Genomic DNA, 23,811 nt, shown 5'->3' on the forward strand with positions numbered 1-23,811 from the left:
TTGAAATCAGTAATGTTATTTTTATCATTATGTGTCTCAATCTCCGTTAAAAAGAAAAAACAGGCACTAGAAGCCCTCAGTGAGGTAGGTGACTGGCCTCGAAAATTGACCACCAGCACCAAAAAACTGAGCTGAGAGGGATAGAAGTCCTCAGTGAGATAGATGACTGACCTCGGAAATTAACCGCCAGCACCAAAAAACCGAGCTGAGAGGGATAGAAGCCCTCAGTGAGATAGGTGATTGGCCTCGGAAATTGACCACCAGCACCGAAAAATCGAGCTGAGAGGGATAAAAGCCCTCAGTGAGGTAGGTTATCGGCCTCGAAAAATGACTCACGGACCTATAAAATTGAGCTGAGATGACGAAGCGATAGTAAGGCCACAAAGCCTGAATCCCATACAAGGCCAAAGGGCCTGGAAGCAACAGTAAGGCCAAAGAGCCTGAATCTTGAGCAAGACCTCAGTGAAGTGAGTTACCGGCATCGAAAAATGACCCCCGGACCCATAAAACCGAGCTGAGATGACGAAGCGACAGTAAGACCAACAGAGCCTGAATCCCATGCAAGGCCAAAGGGCCTGGAAGCGACAGTAAGGCCAAAGAGCCTAAATCTTGAGCAAGCCCTCAGTGAGGTAAGTGGCTGGCCTCAGAAATTGACCCCAACACCCAAAAATCGAGCTGAGGGGGTAAACCAACAAAAGGGTTGTTGATCATGAATCTGAGAGAGGGCCGAAAGGCCCAAAAACGGCAAGTAGACCCAAAGAGTCTCAAGCCAAGCAGCATGAGACCGAGCTCGGGACAAAAGCAAACTCAGAGAAGACCAAGTTAAAGGGAAAGTGGAGGTCGACTAATAAGAGCAACGGAGGCCAAACTTGCCTCAACACGAAACTAAAAGGGCCAATCTGACCTCGCCGGACGAGACACATCAAGAAGCAAAAATCATCAACTCCCTGGCTCAACTAAGTAGACGAACTTGTCATCCAGCTCGAATTTGATAAACGGAATATTATAAAGGTAAAACCGTTAAGCATTGTGAGATGCTCTGCATGGAGAAAGCTGCATTAAGCTACAAATTGCCTATGTAGAAGTGCTTCAAGAGGATGAAAGGACCTTATAGAGAAATAGAGGAAAACCAAATAGGGGAAGAACATATAATAGGAATCAAAAAGTTATCAAATGTGGATGGCTTATGCATTCTTATTTTCTCATAGTAGTGTTATTCGCGTGGAAGACTACATTGAGCTGCTAATATTGATGAGGGTGAAGCAGTAGAGGCTTTCACGAATGTTGTAATTATAGATAATCTGATGGGTGATACGATAGCTATAATACTAATACAATAAGGGATGCAATAGAAATAAAAACAAAAATTGAAATGAGCTTGCGAGAAGATCGAGTCATGTAGATACGAGTATCAAGGTGAAAGTAATAGAGGCAATTGCAGGTACTAGGTTGTTGACCAATGTGCCATTGGTACAATCACGTCAAAGCCGAGATTAAAGGTGCACTAAGACAAAACAAGAGAAAATGTGGTAGTCAAACTCAATACATGGAGCGTTGTGGTAGGTTCTTGACATATCCACTCAATTTGGGACTTAGAAAGGTGAAATAGATTTGATGAGAACCCTCTTAATGATTTGAGGTGTCAACAACGATGGATTTTCATAGAAACTACAAAGGTGATCTCCATTTCAATTGGTGAAAACCCTCGTTAATGGAGAGAGTATTTGGCATGGAGCAAGAAGAGCCTAATGGTTACCCAACACAAGTGGGTCAAGAGTAAGCTCAACATCGATTATCAACGTGTAAGGCTGAAACATTGGTATTGTTAGTTTCTGAGTAAATTTGTTATTTTCCTATTATAATTTCCTTTTATAAACAACATAAGCTTGACACTTAACTTGTGAACAAAGTTGTTTCCCTATGGTTGGCATATCTAGCTATAAAGTGATGTTGGTGCTAAAGTGACATTCCAATACAAAGGAAGAGATCGGGTTACGGACTTTACAGAAGACAGAAAATGGGTGCCAGAGAATGAGAATGAGTGCGAAATTGCAGGAGTGGGATTGGTATAAGTATCTTCTTGAATTTCTTATAATGTTATTTAAGACTAATTGTTATTTGCATATCTTTGTATTGTGAGAAATCAGGTTCCTTGTGACCTACTTGATAAATTTATAGTAATTGAAGGTAAGAACATAACATATTTTCTGATTATTTCAAATCGGGTTTGTGTCCCTTAGATAAACAGAGAAGAGAATGCTACTATTGTTCATGCATAAATCAGCTTATTAAAATTCATAATCATGTACAAGAAGAATTCAAGAATACTAGCGTAGAAAAGTACTGTGAAGGGGTAAGAGGCGATTAAGGATAAAGGAGTGTCGAACGATGTGTGTCAGTGACAAAGCAATCATGATAGTGGAAAACGTATTTACTCTTCAAAGAGTTAAATTCAACCTTTTAAGTTGCAGTGGAAAGAAGCTCGTGTAAATTTGGGGGCAGAAGATATGAGGATCATCATACCGATTAGAGTTTGTTTTCTACTCGGAGCGCTACTTATGAAAAATGTAAAGGGAGCTACAGATGCATCAAATGTCAATGGAAACCACAATTGTGACGAAGCTAAGAAATCACACAATCAACAACAAAGTAAAAAATGGAAGATAATTAGAGAACAACAAAAGATACGACCTTGAAGCCAAACAAAAAGGATGCAGTGTCCAAGGTGATGATTATAGGTGCAGTCCTAGAGATAACTCGAAGTTATAAATGGGTAATGCAAAGGAACCCTCAACCTCTAACCTAGTATAATATTTCTTAAATTTCTTGACACATTTCTTTAGATAAATTATTTTTGGATATTTTGGTAGTTTTTTTTAGTCAAGTTCTCCTTGTAAGAGACTCAAAAAAATTTGAACTAACTGATATTGATCACATATAGTGTGTAGCTATCTGTAAGCAAGAAAATGTAGTATAACATGATTTTGTTAGAATTCAGTTTGGTTTCAGTCATGTGTTTTGATAAGGCATAGAACTCATGAGACCAATCGAGACAAAAAGGAGAGCGCTAACAAAGAAGAATGTTAAAGAGGATTGAGGAACATACTTGTAAATCGAGACAATGGCTATGGTGTTGCCATGGGCGTAACAAAGGGAGTCTCTTTTATCAATTTATTACTGTTGAGTAAAAATAGTGTTGCTACTTATTTTTTGGATAACGTGCTTGAGTAATTATTATCTTATGAGACTAATGACATTTCTTATGAGACTATTACAGGTAAATCATGGTGTTATGTGAGTCATGAGTTTATGTCAGCTAATATGTTATTGTATGATTATTTCAAACAATAGATATAAAGAATGAAGGCTATCAATAATTAAAGAATATGCATAACGGGACGTGTGAAGGGGAAAACAGGGTAAATCAACGTCAAATCCATCTAAACAGATTTGTTATAGAGCAGTGTGTGGGGAGTGCATTGGATGAGATAACAACATCCTGTAATGGAGATTTCACAGTCTAGTCGTCACTCAGAACCAGCAGTCAACAGAGTTCATTGCATAATTTCACACAGAGGATGGAAGTATCCACCTCCAAATACATTTGTAGAAGAATGCGACACTAAAGGACAGAGCATCCAAGACCAAGTGTTCAATCATACACCAATGTTTGTGCAATAACATATAAGGGAATCTATAACAGCAACTCCAAGTGTGACAAATAATCAAATGTTCAAGTAGAAGATCGAAGACCTTCGAGAAGTTTAAGGGCGTCGATCGTTTAAGTGGGAGAGAGTGTTAGGGTCCTAAAATCCTAGGGGCCAAAATTGTAATTTTTCAACAGTAGAGTTTTTCGGAAAATAGTATTAGGATAAATTAATATACAATAGAAGTAAGCTAAGGGTCGTATCAGATATCTATAATTCCCTTTAGATTTTTATTAAAGGGGATGTGTCATCTGAGACATATTAATGTCTCCTCCTACCACAAGTCAAATTGTTCCTAAGGCTATTTAGGGGAGAGTGACTAGTTGGGCACCAGCGATGGCCGGACTCAGTTGGCTACCATAGGCCTACAGAGTTCCTGAGTTGTGCCTTCACTCCTTGTAGACCGTCCCCCTTGTCTACAAGGGAGGTGAGAATTATTGTAACGATTGTGTCGATAATAATGTATAATTACTATTTTTCCCTTGGAATAAAATAAGTAGCATGTTCATGAATTCTCATGTTCAGTTCTTATCTCTTGTGTCTATTGTGAGGTTTCTGATTGAATGATGCATATTGGTTTCATTGTTTGCTTATATAATCGTGACTAATGAGGGTATTCTTGTTCACAGAGTATCAGGTGATTCTTAAATCTGACTTGGCTTGGAGGCGTTCAAATCAAGTGCCGCAGGGTCCCAAATGAGTGTCAAAATGTGGGCCCGTGACACAATATAGCCCAATTGAAAGGGAATCAGATCTGGCCAATCGTTAGCCCAATAAACAATGAAAGAATAAGCCTCATATAGGTTCAGGGCCTGTCTCCGTGAGCCGGGTAGAACTTGGACAGGCTTGAGGTAATCTGGCCCAAAATGCCCATTAGCCGCCTCCGTAGAAAGACAGACCTTGTAATGCCTCGTGTTCAAGTGGCGCTGAAAGGAATTAAATAGCCACCTGATAAAGGCAAAAACTATGGAAAGACAGAACCTACAATACTTAGGTTTGTGTCTAAGTGGCGCCGAAAAAGAATTAAATGACCGCCTGACTAAGGCAAGGACACAGTACGTCCATATAAGCTGCCCGCGTGGATGTGTGACAAAAAGGTGCCGGTGTAATGGTAGTTACACACCAAACAAGACAAGAAGTGAAAAGTGAAATGTAAATCCAATTTAGTCAAGTATCGAGTCCCATGCAGTTCGTCCACAGCATGGGAAATTTGTTAACTGTCCTAGCATTTAATTCTCTATAATTATCGCATAATCTCCGTGTGCCATCATGTTTTTGCACTAAAGGACCGTTGATGAAAATGGGGAATGGCTTGGTTTGATTATCCCCCTTTCACAGCATATCTCACATTGTTTCTCAAGTTCATCTCATAACTCTTCTACCACTGGAATCAGAAACTTGTCATTCACAGTCTACGCATTCATTCCTCTATAATCCACACAGAACCTCCACATTCCATCCATCTCATTTATGAACCAACAACGATGGGGAGGATAATTGTGATCGATTAGGTCGAAGTAATTTCTTGTTTCAACATTTTTTCACATTGCTTTTCAATTTCATTCTCTTACAAATATAGATATAGATAAGGTTGATTCCCAACAGTGACCTGAAATGTAGGTGATAGTAATTCTTGAAGGTTGCCAATTAATTCCTAGCTCGGGTCGCAGAGCCCTGCCCTTGTTCTATCTTTTGTACTATAGTCAGCTGCTTCACTATTGCTTTAAGTAAACCTTTCATCTATTTTTGTTCATTGCTTTAATGTTGACAACTCTCCTTAGAGAGGTTGATACAGGAATCCAGCCTTCGATGCAGACAGAAATGTTCACTCATGAGTATGATGCAAGCCCATGATATTAGATGGTTTAGCCCCCAACTTAAGGATCTGTGTCTATGAACAGGATAATCCTCATCAGAACTGGAAGATTTTCCGTCGTCAGTATTCCTCCCTAGTATCTCTTAGCTACTGAGAAAATTATCAATAAATAATTTAAAATTATCTTGATCAACCAATAAAGTTGATTCTGACTATAGGTATTTAACCGTTCAGTTTCAAAAACATAACTCTGCTTACCACTATTACAGTTTATTTTTGGTGGCTTAATTCTCATGTTGGTGCTGTTGATATATGCATGATGGATAAAGAGAAGCTGTGATTGCCATTTTGAAGCAGCACCTTAATAAAGCTGCATTTTGCATGAAACAATTGGCTGACAAGAGAAGAAGTAAAAGGTCTTTCAAAGATTTTCTCTATTACTCAGAAATTGGAGAGGTCGATTACAGGCTTCAGCTGCCTCAAGAGGCCAAAATTCACAATGTGTTTCATGTGTCTTTGCTCAATCTAGCTTATGCTTATGTGACTGCTTCTTTGGAGTAATCAAGCATCCACTCAATGGCTCATTTATTGGGCAGGACCTTCTCCAGTACGATGAAGATACACAATAGTAATTACATATTATTATCCATACAATCGTCCCAGTAATTCTTACCTCGCAGGTCTACAGTAGCCAAATGGTTGATATGTGTTTTAGTAGAATAATAGAGGAAACAAAAGACGAGCAATAAAAACTAAACCCACCAAATAAAGGAAAAAAATAAGAGCAAGACAAGCGTACCTGCGCCTTTAAGTACAGCATAAATTGTAGTTGAACCTGAGTTAGAGAGAGAGAAGAAAAAATTAAATTTTGTGAGCAATCAAGCAACAACAGCACCATATACATGATAAAAATAGGAAGATAAAAATTATTCTTTATAATATTTAAAGCATCAGCATAAATTGCAGTTGAACCTGAGTTTTAGAGAGAGAAGAAGAAATTAAATTTTCAACAATAGCAACATATACGTCATAAAAATAGGAAGCTAAAAATTGAAGAGAAAAGGATCTGATTTTCAATGATAACTGAAACATATTTATACATCACCAAAGTTTGGTCACCAAACCTCCATAAATTAAGGCAAATTGTCATTCAAACTTTAGCTCAAAATAAGCTTATGATTCCTTTATAACTGCTGCACAATTAAACTAAAAATATAAGATTACAAGCATTACAGTATTTGAGACTTTTTGTCAATTTAGGGGTTAGAGATTTTTAATTTGTGTATTTGGGGTTGGGGTAAAAATATTTGTTGATTTGGAATTTTTTGTCAATCTAGGGGTTGGAGATTTTTAATTTGTGTATTTGGGGTTGGGTAGAAATATTTGTTGATTTGAGACTTTTTGTCAATTTAGAGGGGTTTAATTTGTGTATTTGGAGTTGGGGTAGAAATATTTGTTGATTTGGGACTTTTTGTCAATTTAGGGGTGGGAGATTTTTAATTTGTGTATTTGGGGTTTGGGTAAAAATATTTGTTGATTTGAGACTTTTTGTCAATTTAAGGGTGTTTAATTTGTGTATTTGAGGTTGGGCTAGAAATATTTGTTGATTTGAGATTTTTTGTCAATTTAGAGGTAAGAGATTTTTAATTTGTGTATTTGGGGTTGGGTAGAAATATTTGTTGATTTAAGATTTTTTGTCAATTTAGGGGTGTTTAATTTGTGTATTTAGAGGTGGGGTAGAAATATTTATTGATTTGGGACTTTTTGTCAATTTAGGGGTGAGAGATTTTTAATTTGTGTATTTGAGGTTGGGGTAGAAATATTTATTGAATTTAGGGGTGTTTAATTTGTATATTTGATGTTGGGATAGAAATTCTTGTTGATTTGAGATTTTTTGTCAATTTAAAGGGTTTGAGGTTGGAAATATTTTTTGATTTGGAATTGGGGTAAAAATATTTGTGTATTAGAAGTTGGGATATCAGGTGGGCTTGGCGTCAAGCCTTTATTTATAAGAATGACCCGGCGCCGGACCATTATTTATTTTTTTTCTTATTTTTAAGAATGATCCAATGGCCATGATTTTTTTTAATTTTTTTAATTATGAAAATTTTATTTTCTTAAAAATGAAAATCGAGGATCAGGAGTAGAATATATCTTCCTGTTTATTTATATGCACTTACCATCATATTAAATCTCTGAGTGTAATTATTAAAATATTATAATTATATTAATTAATTAATATATTATTTTTATATTATATTAATTTAATAATTATATTTATATTATATTTTTTTATTATAATAAATTTTTATAATATATTTTATTAATTTTAATATATTTTTATAATAATATTAAAATTAAATAATATTAATTATAAATTTATTTACCTGTTATTAAATATCTATAAAAAATATTAAATTAAATAATTAATAAAAAATAAATTTAATTAATTAATTAATTAATATGAATATTTAAAAATGTGGTCATACATAATCACAGAATAATATTAATTTTATGATAATGTACATAATTACAGTATAATATTAATTTTATAACATTAAAATTATATAGAATTAGTAATATTTTTAATTTAAATATTAATAATAAAATATAATAAATATTAATATATAAAATATATTAATATTTAAAATTATAATACTGGTAATTAATTTATTATGTGATCAAATTAATTAATTAATTTTTTTATAAATTATAAATAATTCAGTATTCTTCTATAATATTTAATAGTAATATAATATAATAATTTTAAATATTTTATGCATATTATTTATAATTTATTAAAGAGAAAAAATAAATAAATTAAGTAATTAATTTAGAATGATTTTATACGTTTAATAGTATAATAACATGATAATATTATAATTTTAAATATTTTTATGTGTCGTATCTTTGTTATTAACTTTTAATTTTTATATATTAAAAATATTTTTATAAAATATAATAATTATTTATAACTGAGTTTAGTAATTTATAGAGTTATAAAATAATATTATTATGTAATTAAAAAATTACAGATACTATTTAATTACAGTATTACTATATTAATTTATTAAAATAATAAAAAAATTTATCACTAAAGAAATATATATAATATTATTAAATTATTTTTATATATTTAACTACAATCAAATTATTTTTATATATTTAATTGTAATATAATATTAATTTTATAATTATGAAATTATATAATACAGTAATTTTTATTTAAAAATTAATAATAAAATTTATTAAATATTATTATATTAAAATTATAAAAAATATTTATTATTATAAAAATATAATATAAATAATATTATTAAATTAATATAATATAAATATTTTATTATAATATATTAATAATTAAAAGAATAAAGCGGGGTCCACCATTATTTATTTTTTTCATTATTTATTTTTTTATTTTATTTATAAGAAGCCAGATCATGATTTAATTTTTTTAATTATTAAAATATTATAATTATATTAATTAATTAATATATTATTTTTATATAATATTAATTTAGTAATTTTATTTTTATTATATTTTTTTATTATAATAAATTTTTTATATTATATTTTAATATATTAATATAATAATATTGTAATTAGATAGTACTAGTAATTTTGTATACTTTTAATTATATAATAATATATTTCATAGCTCTCTAAAATATTAAAATCATTAATATTATTTTGTGATTATTTATTATTTAATTCAGTGTTTATATATATATATATATTTAATAATAGATAAATAAATTTATAATTAGTATTATTTAATTATAATATTATTATAATATAATCATATAAGTTATACTTAAGTGATTAAAAAATTAAAAACTTAAATGAATTTAATCTAAATATATAATATATTATTTATGTTTTGTGTGTACTTTTTGTCTTCTTTACTCGTTTGGGACATTCTAAAATTTGTTCAGACTCTTCTGGTCCCAATTGATTTGGTTAAAAGCTTATTATTTTAATATATTATTGCTCGTGTGGAACGAGACTATGAAATCCAAATGGTTGCCATTTGGGACAACTGCTACCGATTAAGGACCCGAACCGAAACTGCTCACAGGCTAGCCAATATATTTTCTAAGTACTTTCTTGGAAACATAAAAGAAAAATGGTGAAAGTCCATATCGTTTGATTAATATGATAAAAAACAGCATATGAATGAATTCTTAAATCTTTACGTGAATGGCAAAAATCTATTTCCGAGCATACGAGACAAAATGTAAATGCAAACACACCATAAGAAGTCCTAAAGGCTCAAATTACAAAACAAAGCCAGAGAAAGCCAACACCAAGGCACCATCAAATTAGGTTGAGAAGAGATTGTTTTAGCATCACTTCTTGAGCACACTGCATACCAAAAATACTTTGTTAGAGTAGCTACGCAAATCCCATAATTACAGACTAGAAATAATAATAAATAGTAAATATATCACCAAAAGTTTAAACCAGGCAACTATGAAATCTGAAGCTACACTAACAAGCAATGTGGTCAAAACTCGAGTTTTGGTAAATTGTGAAGGGTCTAGGCAAAGTGACTTTGGTGGTTCAACAATAAGAGTCTGCTTACATTTGAATGATAAAGATTTATAAAGTTCTCTCTTTAGTTTCAAGTCCCCTCTTACTTATAAACTAGTAAACAAAGTCAGATTCTAACATCATGAATCTGAGAACCCAAATTCCAACCTTTCTATTTTTATATTTACTGCTTCCTATTTTTCAGTATCCAAGAACCTCTATTACTGTTAAATATTGAGATTAGAAGATTCTATATCATTAAGTCAACTTCTCCAAAGTCATTTCCAGAAACTAGCAATTACAATGATACTAAGTTTGGTTCATTCTAGCCTCGACACAAACTTTTCACTTTGCACCAATTTCTTTGTGTAGACACCCATGATGAGATTATTGAACAAACACAGAAAGCTTGCTTAAATATAAATAAAAACTAGCACACTCCTTTTGCATATGAAGAGTACTAAGATATGTGTTTTAGCTATGCATGAGAATAACTGAAACTTACTTGTATAAATAGGCAGCAATTCCCAAAATTATGCACAACAAAACAATATCAATACAGAAGTTCCGGCTAGATCTCAACTGTAATAGGACAAATACACTTGTCAGATCTGGCTGATATGAACGAAAAACTAAACTTTGTAAAGTTTACGCTTCATCACCTGGTTAACAGTGTCTTTGAGTCTAACATTGGTGTTTTTAAGGTCAGCTGTTGCCTTGTCTACCTGCAAAGTTGCAAAAAGTAGAATTCATAAAACTCAAAATTACAACAGATTAAATTTGCAAAAAGTACAAGGAGATGGCAAAGCTGCTCACCTTTGTGTCAATTTCATCCATCAAAGGAACTTGCCTATCCAACTCCTGCACATAATACACAACCATATTATAACATACGATACAGCAAATGAGGCAATAATTACCTCCCACAGTATCGTATGCACATAAACACATAGAAGAAAAGAGATAAAACAGGAAAAATTAAAAAATGAGAAAAAAAAAATACCTCATTCATGTCATGAGCCATGTTTTTCAGGGTATCCAAACCTTCAGAAATCATATCCAAACCTTGATCCTGTGGGAATTTAAGGACAGGAAGTTAGCAGAAACACAGTAACATACTTGTTACTCAGACAACCAATAAGCTAAAGTGTATCCCAGTAGTTAAAAGATGAGGCCTAAACATATTGAAACTCTACATGTTACTTGCCTGCTTCATTCTACGCATTTCATACTCCTGCCTGAATTGACTAGATGTCTCACTTTCTTGGAAGTATTCACCATCAAAACGTCCATCTGTGGAAGAAAAGAAAAGCATTAGTAAAATATCATAACAAATTTTAATTTTTTTTTTTTTAAATCTCACCCCTACAATATAGAGAAAAGAATGAGAGAATTATTCATAAATTATGCAGGAGAAAGTAATCAATTGAGATTAACAAGACATATAAATACAGTTTAAAAACATTATACATCTTTTTGACCTAAAACTTCCATAACATCAATGTAAACCAATCAGATGTACTGATCACCTGAATCAAATTTGATTTCAGTACGGGATGCCGAAGCCCCCCAACCTCCACTTTGTTTGGGAGCAGGTACAGTTCCATCGGGTATTGCTTGAATCCGATCTGGTAATGCAAGGACCAAATCATTACGGGCAGTAAGCTCTTCAGTTGAGAGCCCTTTAACCTGTCAATGGATCGCAATCTTTATGTCAGTCCCAGCCAAATAAGCTAGTTGTAAGACAAGACAATTCATCACAGATTTATGTGAGCACCAGAGAACTACAATTAGCATACTCCCATTTCCTTTGATCCAAACTTCATCTACGCTAATCGATTGAGTTAATTGATTAGAAATATTCTTTAAATATCAAGTGAAAGGAAATAAAAAATAAACATTGTAAACGGACTACGAATTGATTCACATATTGATGAAAGGACACAAGAATTCATCATTCCAACAGAAACGATATAATGTAAAAGCTTCAAATTGTTTCCAATTAATCTACTTCTACGAATTCGCCAACACAAATAAGGAAGTCCACAAAATAATGAAGAGAAAGTAGACTAGTGACCTTCTTTATAGCCAATCTCTGCAACTTAGGGACCTCCTCTAGCAATTTAGCCTTCGTCCGACGAATCTCCGCATTCAAAGCTACAGCAGATGCCTTATTTTTCTCTTTTGAAGCAAGCTCCGCTTTCTGTAGATCATATTAATCGATAATTATGACAAAATTCAAAACAGTAGGAAAAAAAAAATCCCTAAAGCTAATTTCTAGTTAAACTTAGCCTAACCGAATCCACATAAAATAGTAGACCAAAATTGACTTCAATTCATACTAATTTCAAAACGAAAACAACTTGATTTCGCCAGATTTAAAATCCTATTCCGACAGTTCTCTCAGCAAATCAAAGATTAAAGAAAAATTAAGAGATCGAGATCGAATTACCTGAAGAGCTGCTTCGATATCATTCTCAACGACGGCATAGAGGCGAGCAAAAGCATCGTCGCCGGAGACATTGAGATCCTTGTGCTTTTCGATGTCGTATTTGTCATATTTCTTGCAGATGGCGTCAACTCTGGTTAAAATGTCGATGACGCTCATCTTGAATCTGACAGATTCAAGTCCGATTTGTTAGTTGGGTGAAGGTATTTAGCTTGCCAGTTGAGAGAACAGCTCTCAGCCCCTTTCAACTTTCAAACAACCACCAGCCTGTAACTATTTCCTCCTCTTCTTTTTATTTTTCATAGATTATGGGGGGTCAACTTTAACTCAAATCTCTGTTTTACTTGCCAATGGAGCCGCTAACTATTAGATGGTCAATGAGAAAAAGACCTTTTAACTCAAATTCTTAGTATTTTTTTCACGTATATCGGTTTATAATAAATATTTCAAATTTAAAAATAATACTTATGGCATTTAAATTTTATACAATGAGTATTACTTATGGCAATACGCTTACTAAGCACTTTTTTGTTGGTAAAATATCCAAATACGCATGCCGCAAAAAGCTAACAACCTCTGGAGGAGCTTCAATTTTCCAAATTGATTTCCCCAGGTTCGGCGCAATACGAGACGAAGAAGCATATATGTCTCCGGAGTCATATTTCACAGACCAAGCTATCTTACAATCGCTTTTAACTACATACTCCTATCACAGTACAAAATTAAAGTATCCTCTAAAGCAAGCCTACTCAAAAGAGAATAATGTCTAAGAAATTTTTTGTAGTAATAACAGGATGTAGCTTTGGGGTTTTGATGGCAGTGGGCCACCTGGGCAATGGGCCCTATTAGAGTTCCCAACTGTAGGCTTCTTGTCAAAATAAAACTATACAAATGGGCTTGGCCTTGCCTTTTCATGAAACCACATACTATCTTATGGATTTATATTTAAACAATAAAATTTAAAAAGCATATTTTGATCTTAGACGTAATTTTGTATGGAAAATCACTTAATACCATCATCCCTTTTCAATAAGTAATGATAATGTAGTTTTTTTCAAAAAATAAACAACTCAATACACTCGCTTTAATGCAACAAAGGCGAAAAATTTAAAGAGATTTACAATTTAATTCTTAGATATTATCGTTATTAATAAATTAGTCCCTGCATTTTCAGAAATCTATTAAAACATCTTTATCTTTTCTCTCCATCAATAAAATAGTCCTTTCCGTCCTCTTTTCCATTAAAAATAGATAAAAGATAAAGAGAAAAATTTTTAAATTCAATTTTGTCCTCAAATAAAATCTCTTATTTAGTATTTGGATATTACTATTATTAATAAGTCAGTCCCTACATTTTCAAAAATCTATTAAAACATTTTTATCTTTTTTCATATCTATTGAAACGTTATTATCATTTTTTTCTGTCAATGAAATAGTCCATTTCTTTTCTTATATCTATTAAAACGTCGTTATCGTTTCTTCCTATCAACGAAATAGTCCTTCCTCATCGTTTCTTTCCCTTAACGAAATAATCTCTTCCTACATTTTCAGAAATCTATTAAAACGTCCTTATTTTTTCTCATATATATCCGAACGTCCTTATTGTTTCTTTCTGTTAACGAAATAATCTTATTTTTTTCTCACATCTATTAAAACGTCATTAACATTTCTTTTCAACGAAATAGTCCCTCCTCCTCATATCTATTAAAACGTCATTAACATTTTTTTTCAACGAAATAGTCCCTCCTCCTCCTCCTCCTTCTCAAAAAAGAAGAAAAATAGAAGAAAAAGAAGAAGATGATGATGATGATGAAGAAGAAGAAGAAAAAGAATAAAAAAGAAGAAGAAGAAAAAGAAGAAGAATGAGAAGAAGAAGAAGATGATAATGATGATGATGAAGAAAAAGAAGAATCGCCTCCTCCTGCTCCTTAAAGAAGAAGAATAAAAATAAAAATTGAAGTAGAATCAAAGAAGAAGAAAAAGAAAAAGAAGAAGAAGAGGAAGAACCGATGAAGAAGAAAAAGAAGGAGGAGGAGGAAAAGAAGGGGGATAATTTAATTTTTTACTATATTTTTAACTGCATAAATAGACGGAATGACTATTTTGTTAACGGAGAGAAAAAATAAGGATATTTTAATAGGTTTCTGAAAATGTAGGGACTGATTTGTTAATAATAACAATACTCAAAGATTAAATTGTGAATTTTCCATAAATTTATCAAAGTATATTACGAAACAGCAAAGAAAAGAATAAGATTGATATCAATAAAATGAAAACCAATTGAATCAAAGAAAGAACAAGGCATAGTTGCATCCCATTTAATATCTAAACTTTATAAAAATACAAACCTTACAAGCTTTGAATTTTATAAAACTTCAACAAAAGGCAAAAAAGTTATGCAAATCACATGTAAATCATAAAATTTTTAAGATATAAATAGTATGCAACTAAAAGTAAAAGTAGTAAATGAATTTTAAGTAAAAATTAGAGGTCATGGGAAATGCTTTCAGCGATAAAAAATAAATAAATAAAGGCTTGAATAGAAAAAATAGGTCATGCACTATTTTAAATCTATTTGATTAATTCTTATTTAAAATACAAATTTTACAAGACTTTAATTTATTTTATTTTCCTATCATTTTTTATTTGTAGTAAAAGCATTTAATTTTATTTAATATTTTAAAAAATTAATATTATTTCTAATTTTATAAAAATTCATTTTTTTTAATAAAACGAATGGTTTTAAACGAAGATTCTCTAGTCTGATGGTGAAAGAAAACTTGTTTGCATTTGAGTTAATGGGGTCACTCATTATCAATAATTAAGAATATGAATTCAAATCCACTTGTATATGAAAAGGGATAGAAACAAGACTTGCATCCAAAATAATCAGTAAAATAAATAATTCTTTTTATAATTAAATGCACACAATGATTTTTTTTTTTTTTAATTTCCACAAACAAGTGGTTAATTCTAAGTGTATATATATATTGCTGCACCACCTAAAATAATTAATAAAATAAATATTTTTTATAATTAAATGAACAACAGTGATGTTTTTTTTTCTTCCCATTAATTATAAGTATATATATTGCTCCACCACCTAAAATAATAATAATAAAAAAAAAACAATTCATTTGACAACTAAATGCACAAAATGATTTTTTATTTTTTTTTCTTTCCACAAACAAGTCATTAGAGCATACGTTGCCCCACCACCTAAAATTGTATATCAAGCGCAACTAATTGCATTAAGGTGAGTTCACCCAAATTATTCATACCATTCTTCGATTCAAGTTATATTCTAAAATTTTAATTTTATACAATTAAACCACATTTTTAAAATTTATAATAATTTTAACTATAAATCTAAATTAATTTTAACAAAAATTTGAGAGATTGTCACTTATCGTTTCAAGCGATTTTTTATTATTTTTTAATTCACTATATTTTTATTTATTAAATGAAATAATTCAAATATTTTTATAAATTTATATTTATATTCTAATTTTTTCACTGAATAAAATAATCTAAATTTTTTAAAAAAATTATATTTATATCTCAATCTTCAATATTGGATGGTTGGAAATAAAATTATCAATACATCCAAAAATAAGCGGTTACATTTTTTACCATCTACAAAGTAGAAAAAATTAAATTAAATTTTTATAATTTTAATTGCAATGAAAAGAATAGAATTTAAATGAATAAAAAAATAATAAACAAATGAAGATAGTTTAAAGAAAAAATAATTAGAAAGAAATAAATAATTTTTTTTTAAATTAACTCTCCTTACCTATTATTTCTTTCTTTGTTACTACTATAATTCTTTAAATTTTATTATCTCCCTTATACATGCAACGTCAAAGAAAATTGCTGATTAATTTATTTTTTTTTATTTTGATATATTTGTTAAAGATGCGGGCATTAATTTTTTAGATATTTTGATAATTATATTTTTACTCTTTAAAATTGAAAGATGGAAATATAAATGTAAAATTATGAAATATATAAAAAAATTAAGAATGTAAATATGAATTTAAAAAAAATCAAAATTATAATTAATTAAAAAATAAAAAAATCATGTGAAATGATGAGTGACAATCTCATATTTTAATAAAAATTGATTTTAATTTATAATTAAAATTATTTTATTACTTAATATTTAAAACTTAAAACGTGAACATGAAAAGACAAAAATTTAAAAAACTCAATTTTATTATTTAAAATTTAAAATTTAAGCAAAACCGTTTAGATTATTTAAATTAATTAACCTTACAAAATTGGTCACATCCTAAATTATTGAGTTGTGATTTCTACATCATAATAATTAATTTCATCAAATTAAACATTAGATGCCATTTGACATGGAACTCCACATTTAGAGGTCACACCATCTTTTTCTTAATCATCAACTTCATCCAAAAATTTTTCTTTTTGTTTTGTTTTAATTTTTTTATGTAATGATTCAAACTCATCATTTATTTTTGAAAGGCTATTGTCGGCTATACGTTACTTCCATATATGTTTTCTTCTATTAGTAGGCTCAATATATATATATATATATATATATATAGTTTTGGATCATATAAGAAGAAAAACAAAAGAGAAAATAATTGAATAACTAATATAGAAAGCAATGAGCTATCCCACAAAATTATGCACCACTAATTGTTTGTTTAAAGGCAAATATTTTATTTATTTCTTTTAGTGCTTAATTAAGGCATTCACAAAAATAGATTTATAAAGAATATTAGTTTATTTTTTTAAATATATATTATTAATTCACTTTTATCTATCTTCATGGAGATAATTAAATCATTAAATTATAATAAAATATGTATTAATTTATTAAATTAATATTTATTTCATGTACTTGCTCAAATTTCAATACCAGTGAAATAATTGAAAGAGAAATGAAATTAATAAAATAGATTTTGGGAATGGTTTTTGTAACAAGTATAATATTGCTCTCCTTAAGGTTAATTAAATATAGTTATTTATTATTGATTTTTGCATCAATCATATAAGAAATTGAATTTCTTATATGCTATTGCACCTTAATATTTTCAATCACCTTTAATAGTTTTTATATGTGCTATTTACATAACAACTAATATTTTTTATACTATCCATATAAAATCAATAATAAATAAAATATAATCTATCAAGATTATAAAACACATATATTTTATTATAATATTTTAAATAGATTATGTCTAGACAGACATTAAAAAAGCTCAAACACTCAGCCTCAATCAGGAAAGTTCAGAGATTCATAAAGGTGTGTTCCGCCTCAATCAGGAAAGTTCAGAGATTCATAAAGGTCATAGTACTCTATAATCTTTAATGCTCTGACTCCTAATGATGAGATTTTCAACTCCTCGAAAATATATATGAAATTTTAAATGTGTGTATTTCAGTTAATTCTTAATCGATTAAGTATTAAATAAGTCAATTGATCGTTATTAATAAGTCAATTGAAAATGATCTATTAAAAGTACTATTTATGACCTGAAGAGACATTTACATACTTATCATATACGCACTCAAGTATATACGCACTCAAGTATAAAAGTTATTGCCTATTTTGTAGACCCGTTTCTAATGTGTTTTCTTCAATCTCATAATTTCTCTAAAACTTTTATAATTTAAACTCATAAAACATTTAAATTCTCATAGTAATTACTTACACAGTTTACCATATCATTTAACTTCATACATTGTCATACATACACCATAATTTTTTATTAATCACGTATCTTCATCTCATTTATATATTTATAGATTTATCAGTTATTAATATTTAATAAAAAAATAAAAAAATAAAAAATATTTTTTAATATTTTCAAAACAGTATAAAAGTTTTAAACAAAATAATTTTTAAATACGATAAATAAAAGTAGACAGGTAAGGTATATTCCAATGTCTTGTCATTTAGGTAGGTTTTAATGCATATGTGCCACAAATTATTTTATTTGAGGATCACAATCACTTGAATAATACATTTATGCACAACCCACCAATCAATATCCAAGAAAGTCAAATCAAATCACAAGCACATTATTTGGGTTTTCTACAATTATTGTTATTATTATTCAATAATTTTTTTTAAAAAAATATTCCAAATTCCATCATATATGTGATCTCCCATCCTAGTTTACCTTAATAGGGCTTTGAAATGCATTATGTATGATGAAACAAATTAAACATTTTATATTCAAAAACCATAAAGTATCCAGAAAATTTTTAGTTTAATATTAAAACTATTTTTTTAACATTATGGTGAGTGGAGTCTTAACTCCAAAGTGTGAGAGTTAAAACAGCGGACAGGTCAAAGAATGTGGCGTAGTGGGAGGATGAGAGGCTTCGATGTCCACTTTGCACTTAATATATAAAGAGATGACAACTCTCCCTCCTCACTTCCATCACACCATATCAAATTAGCCATGCCCACCAACATTACCCAACGTGGAACTTCAACCTTCCTCTTCTTTCTGTTATTGCCGTTGCTCTTGCAATTTTATCCTGGTAACGTTCATAGCATATACTTGTACAAGAAATTCTAGCTTCGTTAGCTAGCGCATCATTCGATTAATGCATTTAAACATTTCCAGTTATTTGTTATGAAATTATTCACCTCTGCAGTGAAGAAAAGAAAATATCATATGTTATATTTTATTAGCTATTACTCGCCGTTAGGCTTTATTAAAATGAAATTTTGATTATTAGTGACGATATATGTTCACCGGTGTGCTGAATAATATTTCATTTGGTGACTGTTGAGCTCAGGTAAAAGTGAGCTCCAACTAAACTATTATGCACAAAGTTGCCCAAGAGCTGAAGAGATCATCAAAGAGCAAGTCATTAATCTGTACAAGAAACATGGAAATACGGCAGTTTCCTGGGTTAGGAATCTCTTCCATGATTGTGGGGTGAAGGTATTATATTATTTTGGTTAATTAATTAATTGTTAATTATCTTTCATAGTTGGTTAATTACCTTGTTAATTTGATTCAGTCGTGTGATGCATCGCTGTTGTTGGAGACGGCGAACGGAATTGAATCGGAGAAAGCATCACAGAGGAGCTTTGGAATGAGAAATTTTAAGTACGTGAACACAATCAAAGATGCAGTTGAAGCTGAATGCCCTTTGACCGTCTCTTGTGCTGATATTGTTGCTCTTTCTGCAAGAGATGGTATTGTCATGGTACGTCTTCTTCATAGTTTAAAACATATTTCTATGCGTTTTTTTATTTTTATTTTTTATAAAAAAAGAAATTATCCATAGTTTCAAGAATTCAAAAGGCAAAGAAATAATTTGATAACAAGGAATTTATATTGGGATGAAATCCACAGTTAGGAGGACCAAGAACAGAAATGAAAACAGGGAGAAGGGACAGCAAAGAGAGCTATGCAGCGGTGCTAGAAAACTTCCTCCCCAATCACAACGACAGCATGTCATTAGTGCTTTCTCGCTTTCAATCCATTGGCATTGACACTGAAGGAGCTGTTGCTCTTTTAGGTATTTCATCAAACACTTATGAAAAACTACATACTGCCCATCAATGTTCTAATCTAATATGTGTAATCTTGTTCAGGAGGTCACTCGGTTGGTAGAGTTCACTGTGTGAACTTAGTACAGAGACTCTACCCTACAGTTGACCCGAGTTTGGACCCTGAGTATGCAGAGTACCTCAAAGGAAGGTGCCCAACTCCAGACCCGGACCCAGAAGAAGTTCTGTATGCAAGAAATGACAGAGAAACACCCATGATTCTTGATAATATGTACTACAAGAACATATTGAAGCACAAGGGATTGCTTTTAGTGGATCAACAATTGGCTTCTGATCCCATTACTTCTCCATTTGTGGAAAAAATGGCTGGCGATAATGGATACTTCCTTGATCAGTTCTCTAGAGCTGTGGTGTTGTTGTCGGAGAATAATCCTCTTACTGATGATCAAGGAGAGATAAGAAAGGATTGCCGCTATGTGAATACCAATTAGCTAAGCTCAGAAAGTTATGTACTTGTCCACAACAATAAAGCATCTTGTATTAATCAAGTCATATGTGTGAAATAAACAAGTGATAATTGAAATGTATTTACGGAGCAACGAGTATATCAAATTCGTACTATAATTTTATATTTTAATTTATATACACAAGGTCTAAATAAATTTTTCTTCCAATACAATTAAAGTCTTATATAAAATTATAGAGTTTTCTAAAATCATAAGGTTTATCATTTAAAATTATTAACTAAATTAAAAAATATAAATTGTAATAACGAAACTTCCTTGCAAATCTCTAATTTTAGGTATAGTGTATTTTTTTTTAATAAAGGAATAAAAGATTGAGATTAAGAATCTAAAATCTCTCGTGATTCAATTTGATGTATTTATTATCAAATTAAGTTTATGAATAAATACAATGTATTATAATTTTATTTTAATTAAATTTAATTTAATATATTTAATTTAACTAAATTTATCCTTATAATTCTTTGAATGTTTCAAAAGTAATAATAATAATAATAATAATAATAATAATTTTGAATATTTCAAGTTTTAATCAATTTCAATCTCATTTTAATGAGACAGATTCTAATGCAAACCCAAACGCAAAATTTACTTGTAATATTGTTGGATAAACGGTCTTCATTGCAATGGGTCCATTAATTATTGGTTTAGGATAAGGCAATAAACAGCCTTTTCCCCCAATTTCCCTTTGGCTCAATCTTTTTCAGAATATCATGGTGAGTGAAGTCTCAACTCCCAAGCGTCAGAGTTAAAGCGTAGTGGGGAGGCTGAGAGGCCCCAGTGTCCTCTTTGCACATAATAGGGCTGTTTAGTTTACGGGTTAGATATAACTTTAAATTGATAATTATTACTTATAACTAATAACTGATATTAACGGATATGTTTTAGGTGTTTGATATATAATAGTTTGCTGCTATCGTATAAAATAATTAATAAAAATATATATCAATTTATTATATTAATGAGATAAATATAAAAATATATATTTATTATATAATATATATAATTTAAAATATAATTATTTTTTATACACATATGTAATTTTTATTATATAATAATAAATATTATAACTAGTTTAATTATTATTTATAGTATTTTTAATTTATGTATTATGTATTGTAATTTTAAATTATTTATTAATATAAAAATTTTAATTTAAAAAATTATAAATTAAAAAATCATAAAAATTAATATAGTCTAAATAAGAAATAAAATCAAAACAACTACTAATTGATAGAAACAACTCTAAAATTAGGATTGATTTAAAATGCAGCTGATAGATATCAATTGTCTATTAATTATCTTTTATCTTTTAAATATTTATCAGTTATCGAATACATCCAACAGTAAAATCAAACACCTCTATATAAATAGACATAACTCTCTCCCGTCACTTTCATCACACCATATCAAATTAGCCAAAAAAAAGAGATGGCCATGCCCACCAACTCTACCCAACGTGGCACTTCAACCCTCCTCCTCTTTATCTTATTGCCGTTGCTCTTGCAATTTTATCATGGTAATGTTCATAATATATACTTCTACAAGAAATTCTAGCTTCATTAGCACATTATTTAATTGTTACTTCTTGTTAAAATGAATTCTTAATTATGACGATGTACATGTACCGGTGTGCTGAATAATATTTCATTATTGTGTAATATACGGTGACTGTTGAGCTCAGGTAGAAGTGAACTCCAACTAAACTACTATGCACAAAGTTGCCCAAGAGCTGAAGACATCATCAAAGAGCAAGTCACTAATCTATACAAGAAACATGGAAATACAGCAGTTTCCTGGGTTAGGAATCTCTTCCATGATTGTGGGGTGAAGGTATTATATTATTTTGGTTAATTAATCAATTGTTAATTACGTTTCATAGTTGGTTCATTAATTGTCTATATGGGCATAAATGATTCAGTCGTGTGATGCATCGCTGTTGTTGGAGTCGGCAAACGGAATTGAATCGGAGAAAGCATCACAGAGGAACTTTGGAATGAGAAATTTGAAGTATGTGAACACAATCAAAGATGCAGTTGAAGCTGAATGCCCTTTGACCGTCTCTTGTGCTGATATTGTTGCTCTTTCTGCAAGAGATGGTATTGTCATGGTACGTCTTCTTCCCACGCAAATAATTTTAAATAACGAAAACAATATTTCTCTGCCTTTTTTTTTCAAAAAAAAAAAAAAAAGAAATTATCTATTGTTTCAAGAATTCAAATGGCAAAGAAATAATTTAATGACTAGGAATTTCTATTGGGATAACATCTATAGTTAGGAGGACCAAGAATAGAAATGAAAACAGGGAGGAGAGACAGCAAAAAGAGCTACGCAGCAGTGGTAGAAGACTTCCTTCCCAATCACAACGACAGCATGTCATTAGTGCTTTCTCGCTTTCAATCCATTGGCATTGACACTGAAGGAACTGTTGCTCTTTTAGGTATTTCATCAAACACTTAATGAAAAACTACATACTGCCCATCAATGGTCCAATCTAATATGTGTAATCTTGTTCAGGAGGTCACTCGGTTGGCAGAGTTCACTGTGTGAATTTAGTACAAAGACTGTACCCTACGGTTGATCCGAGCTTGGACCCTGAGTATGCAGAATACCTCAAAGGGAGGTGTCCGACTCCAGTCCCGGACCCAGAAGAAGTTCAGTATGCAAGAAATGACAGAGAAACACCCATGATTCTTGATAATATGTACTACAAGAACATATTGAAGCACAAGGGATTGCTTTTAGTGGATCAACAATTGGCTTCTGATCCCATTACTTCTCCATTTGTGGAAAAAATGGCTGGCGATAATGGATACTTCCTTGATCAGTTCTCTAGAGCTGTGGTGTTGTTGTCGGAGAATAATCCTCTTACTGATGATCAAGGAGAGATAAGAAAGGATTGCCGCTATGTCAATACCAATTAGCTAAGACAATAATGAAGAAAGTTTCATGTTAAATTATTGCATTAATCAAGTCATATGTGTGAAATGCATTTATGGAGCAATGAGTATATTAAATTTACATGAATTCAAAATATAAACGCATGAAATTTAATTATCCCATTATAATAGTCTATTTATAAAGTCTAATAAATTTTCTCATCAAGATATGAGCAGGTAGAGTTTGAATCACTTGCGAACAGTTTATAAAAATGTGGCTATTAAAAAATAAAAATTTTGTCATAAAAAGTAAATGTACTGTCGGAAAAAGCAATTAAGTGATATATTATTGTAATTTGATTTTAATTCAATTTGATTTGATTAAAT

General features: G+C 30.4%; 3 protein-coding genes across 3 annotated transcripts; 2 read left to right on the forward strand and 1 right to left on the reverse strand.

The window, feature by feature from the left end:
• Window positions 1-9,639: 9,639 nt before the first annotated feature.
• LOC110607678 (syntaxin-71-like) lies at window positions 9,640-12,869 on the reverse strand. Its single transcript, XM_043959513.1, has 9 exons — window positions 12,509-12,869; window positions 12,134-12,259; window positions 11,586-11,745; window positions 11,264-11,349; window positions 11,060-11,128; window positions 10,873-10,917; window positions 10,719-10,781; window positions 10,562-10,638; window positions 9,640-9,888 (listed from the first exon to the last, which is right to left on the reverse strand). The coding sequence occupies exons 1-9, from the start codon at window positions 12,662-12,664 to the stop codon at window positions 9,873-9,875; spliced, it is 798 nt and encodes a 265-aa protein (XP_043815448.1). The 5' UTR covers window positions 12,665-12,869; the 3' UTR covers window positions 9,640-9,872.
• Window positions 12,870-18,877: 6,008 nt separating this feature from the next.
• Window positions 18,878-20,608, forward strand: LOC110610734 (peroxidase 21). Its single transcript, XM_021750791.2, has 5 exons — window positions 18,878-19,036; window positions 19,298-19,446; window positions 19,526-19,714; window positions 19,864-20,029; window positions 20,106-20,608. The coding sequence occupies exons 1-5, from the start codon at window positions 18,955-18,957 to the stop codon at window positions 20,510-20,512; spliced, it is 993 nt and encodes a 330-aa protein (XP_021606483.2). The 5' UTR covers window positions 18,878-18,954; the 3' UTR covers window positions 20,513-20,608.
• Window positions 20,609-22,216: 1,608 nt separating this feature from the next.
• On the forward strand, window positions 22,217-23,484 carry LOC110611493 (peroxidase 21; the record flags this gene model as incomplete). The annotated part of the gene is made up of 4 exons (XM_021751875.2): window positions 22,217-22,378; window positions 22,467-22,655; window positions 22,820-22,985; window positions 23,063-23,484. Coding segments are annotated over 4 exons (924 nt in total), but the record flags the coding sequence as incomplete, so codon positions are not given.
• Window positions 23,485-23,811: the final 327 nt, after the last annotated feature.

This window comes from Manihot esculenta, chromosome 9 (assembly GCF_001659605.2).
Source record: "Manihot esculenta cultivar AM560-2 chromosome 9, M.esculenta_v8, whole genome shotgun sequence".
In the NCBI taxonomy this organism is placed as follows: Eukaryota; Viridiplantae; Streptophyta; class Magnoliopsida; order Malpighiales; family Euphorbiaceae; genus Manihot; species Manihot esculenta.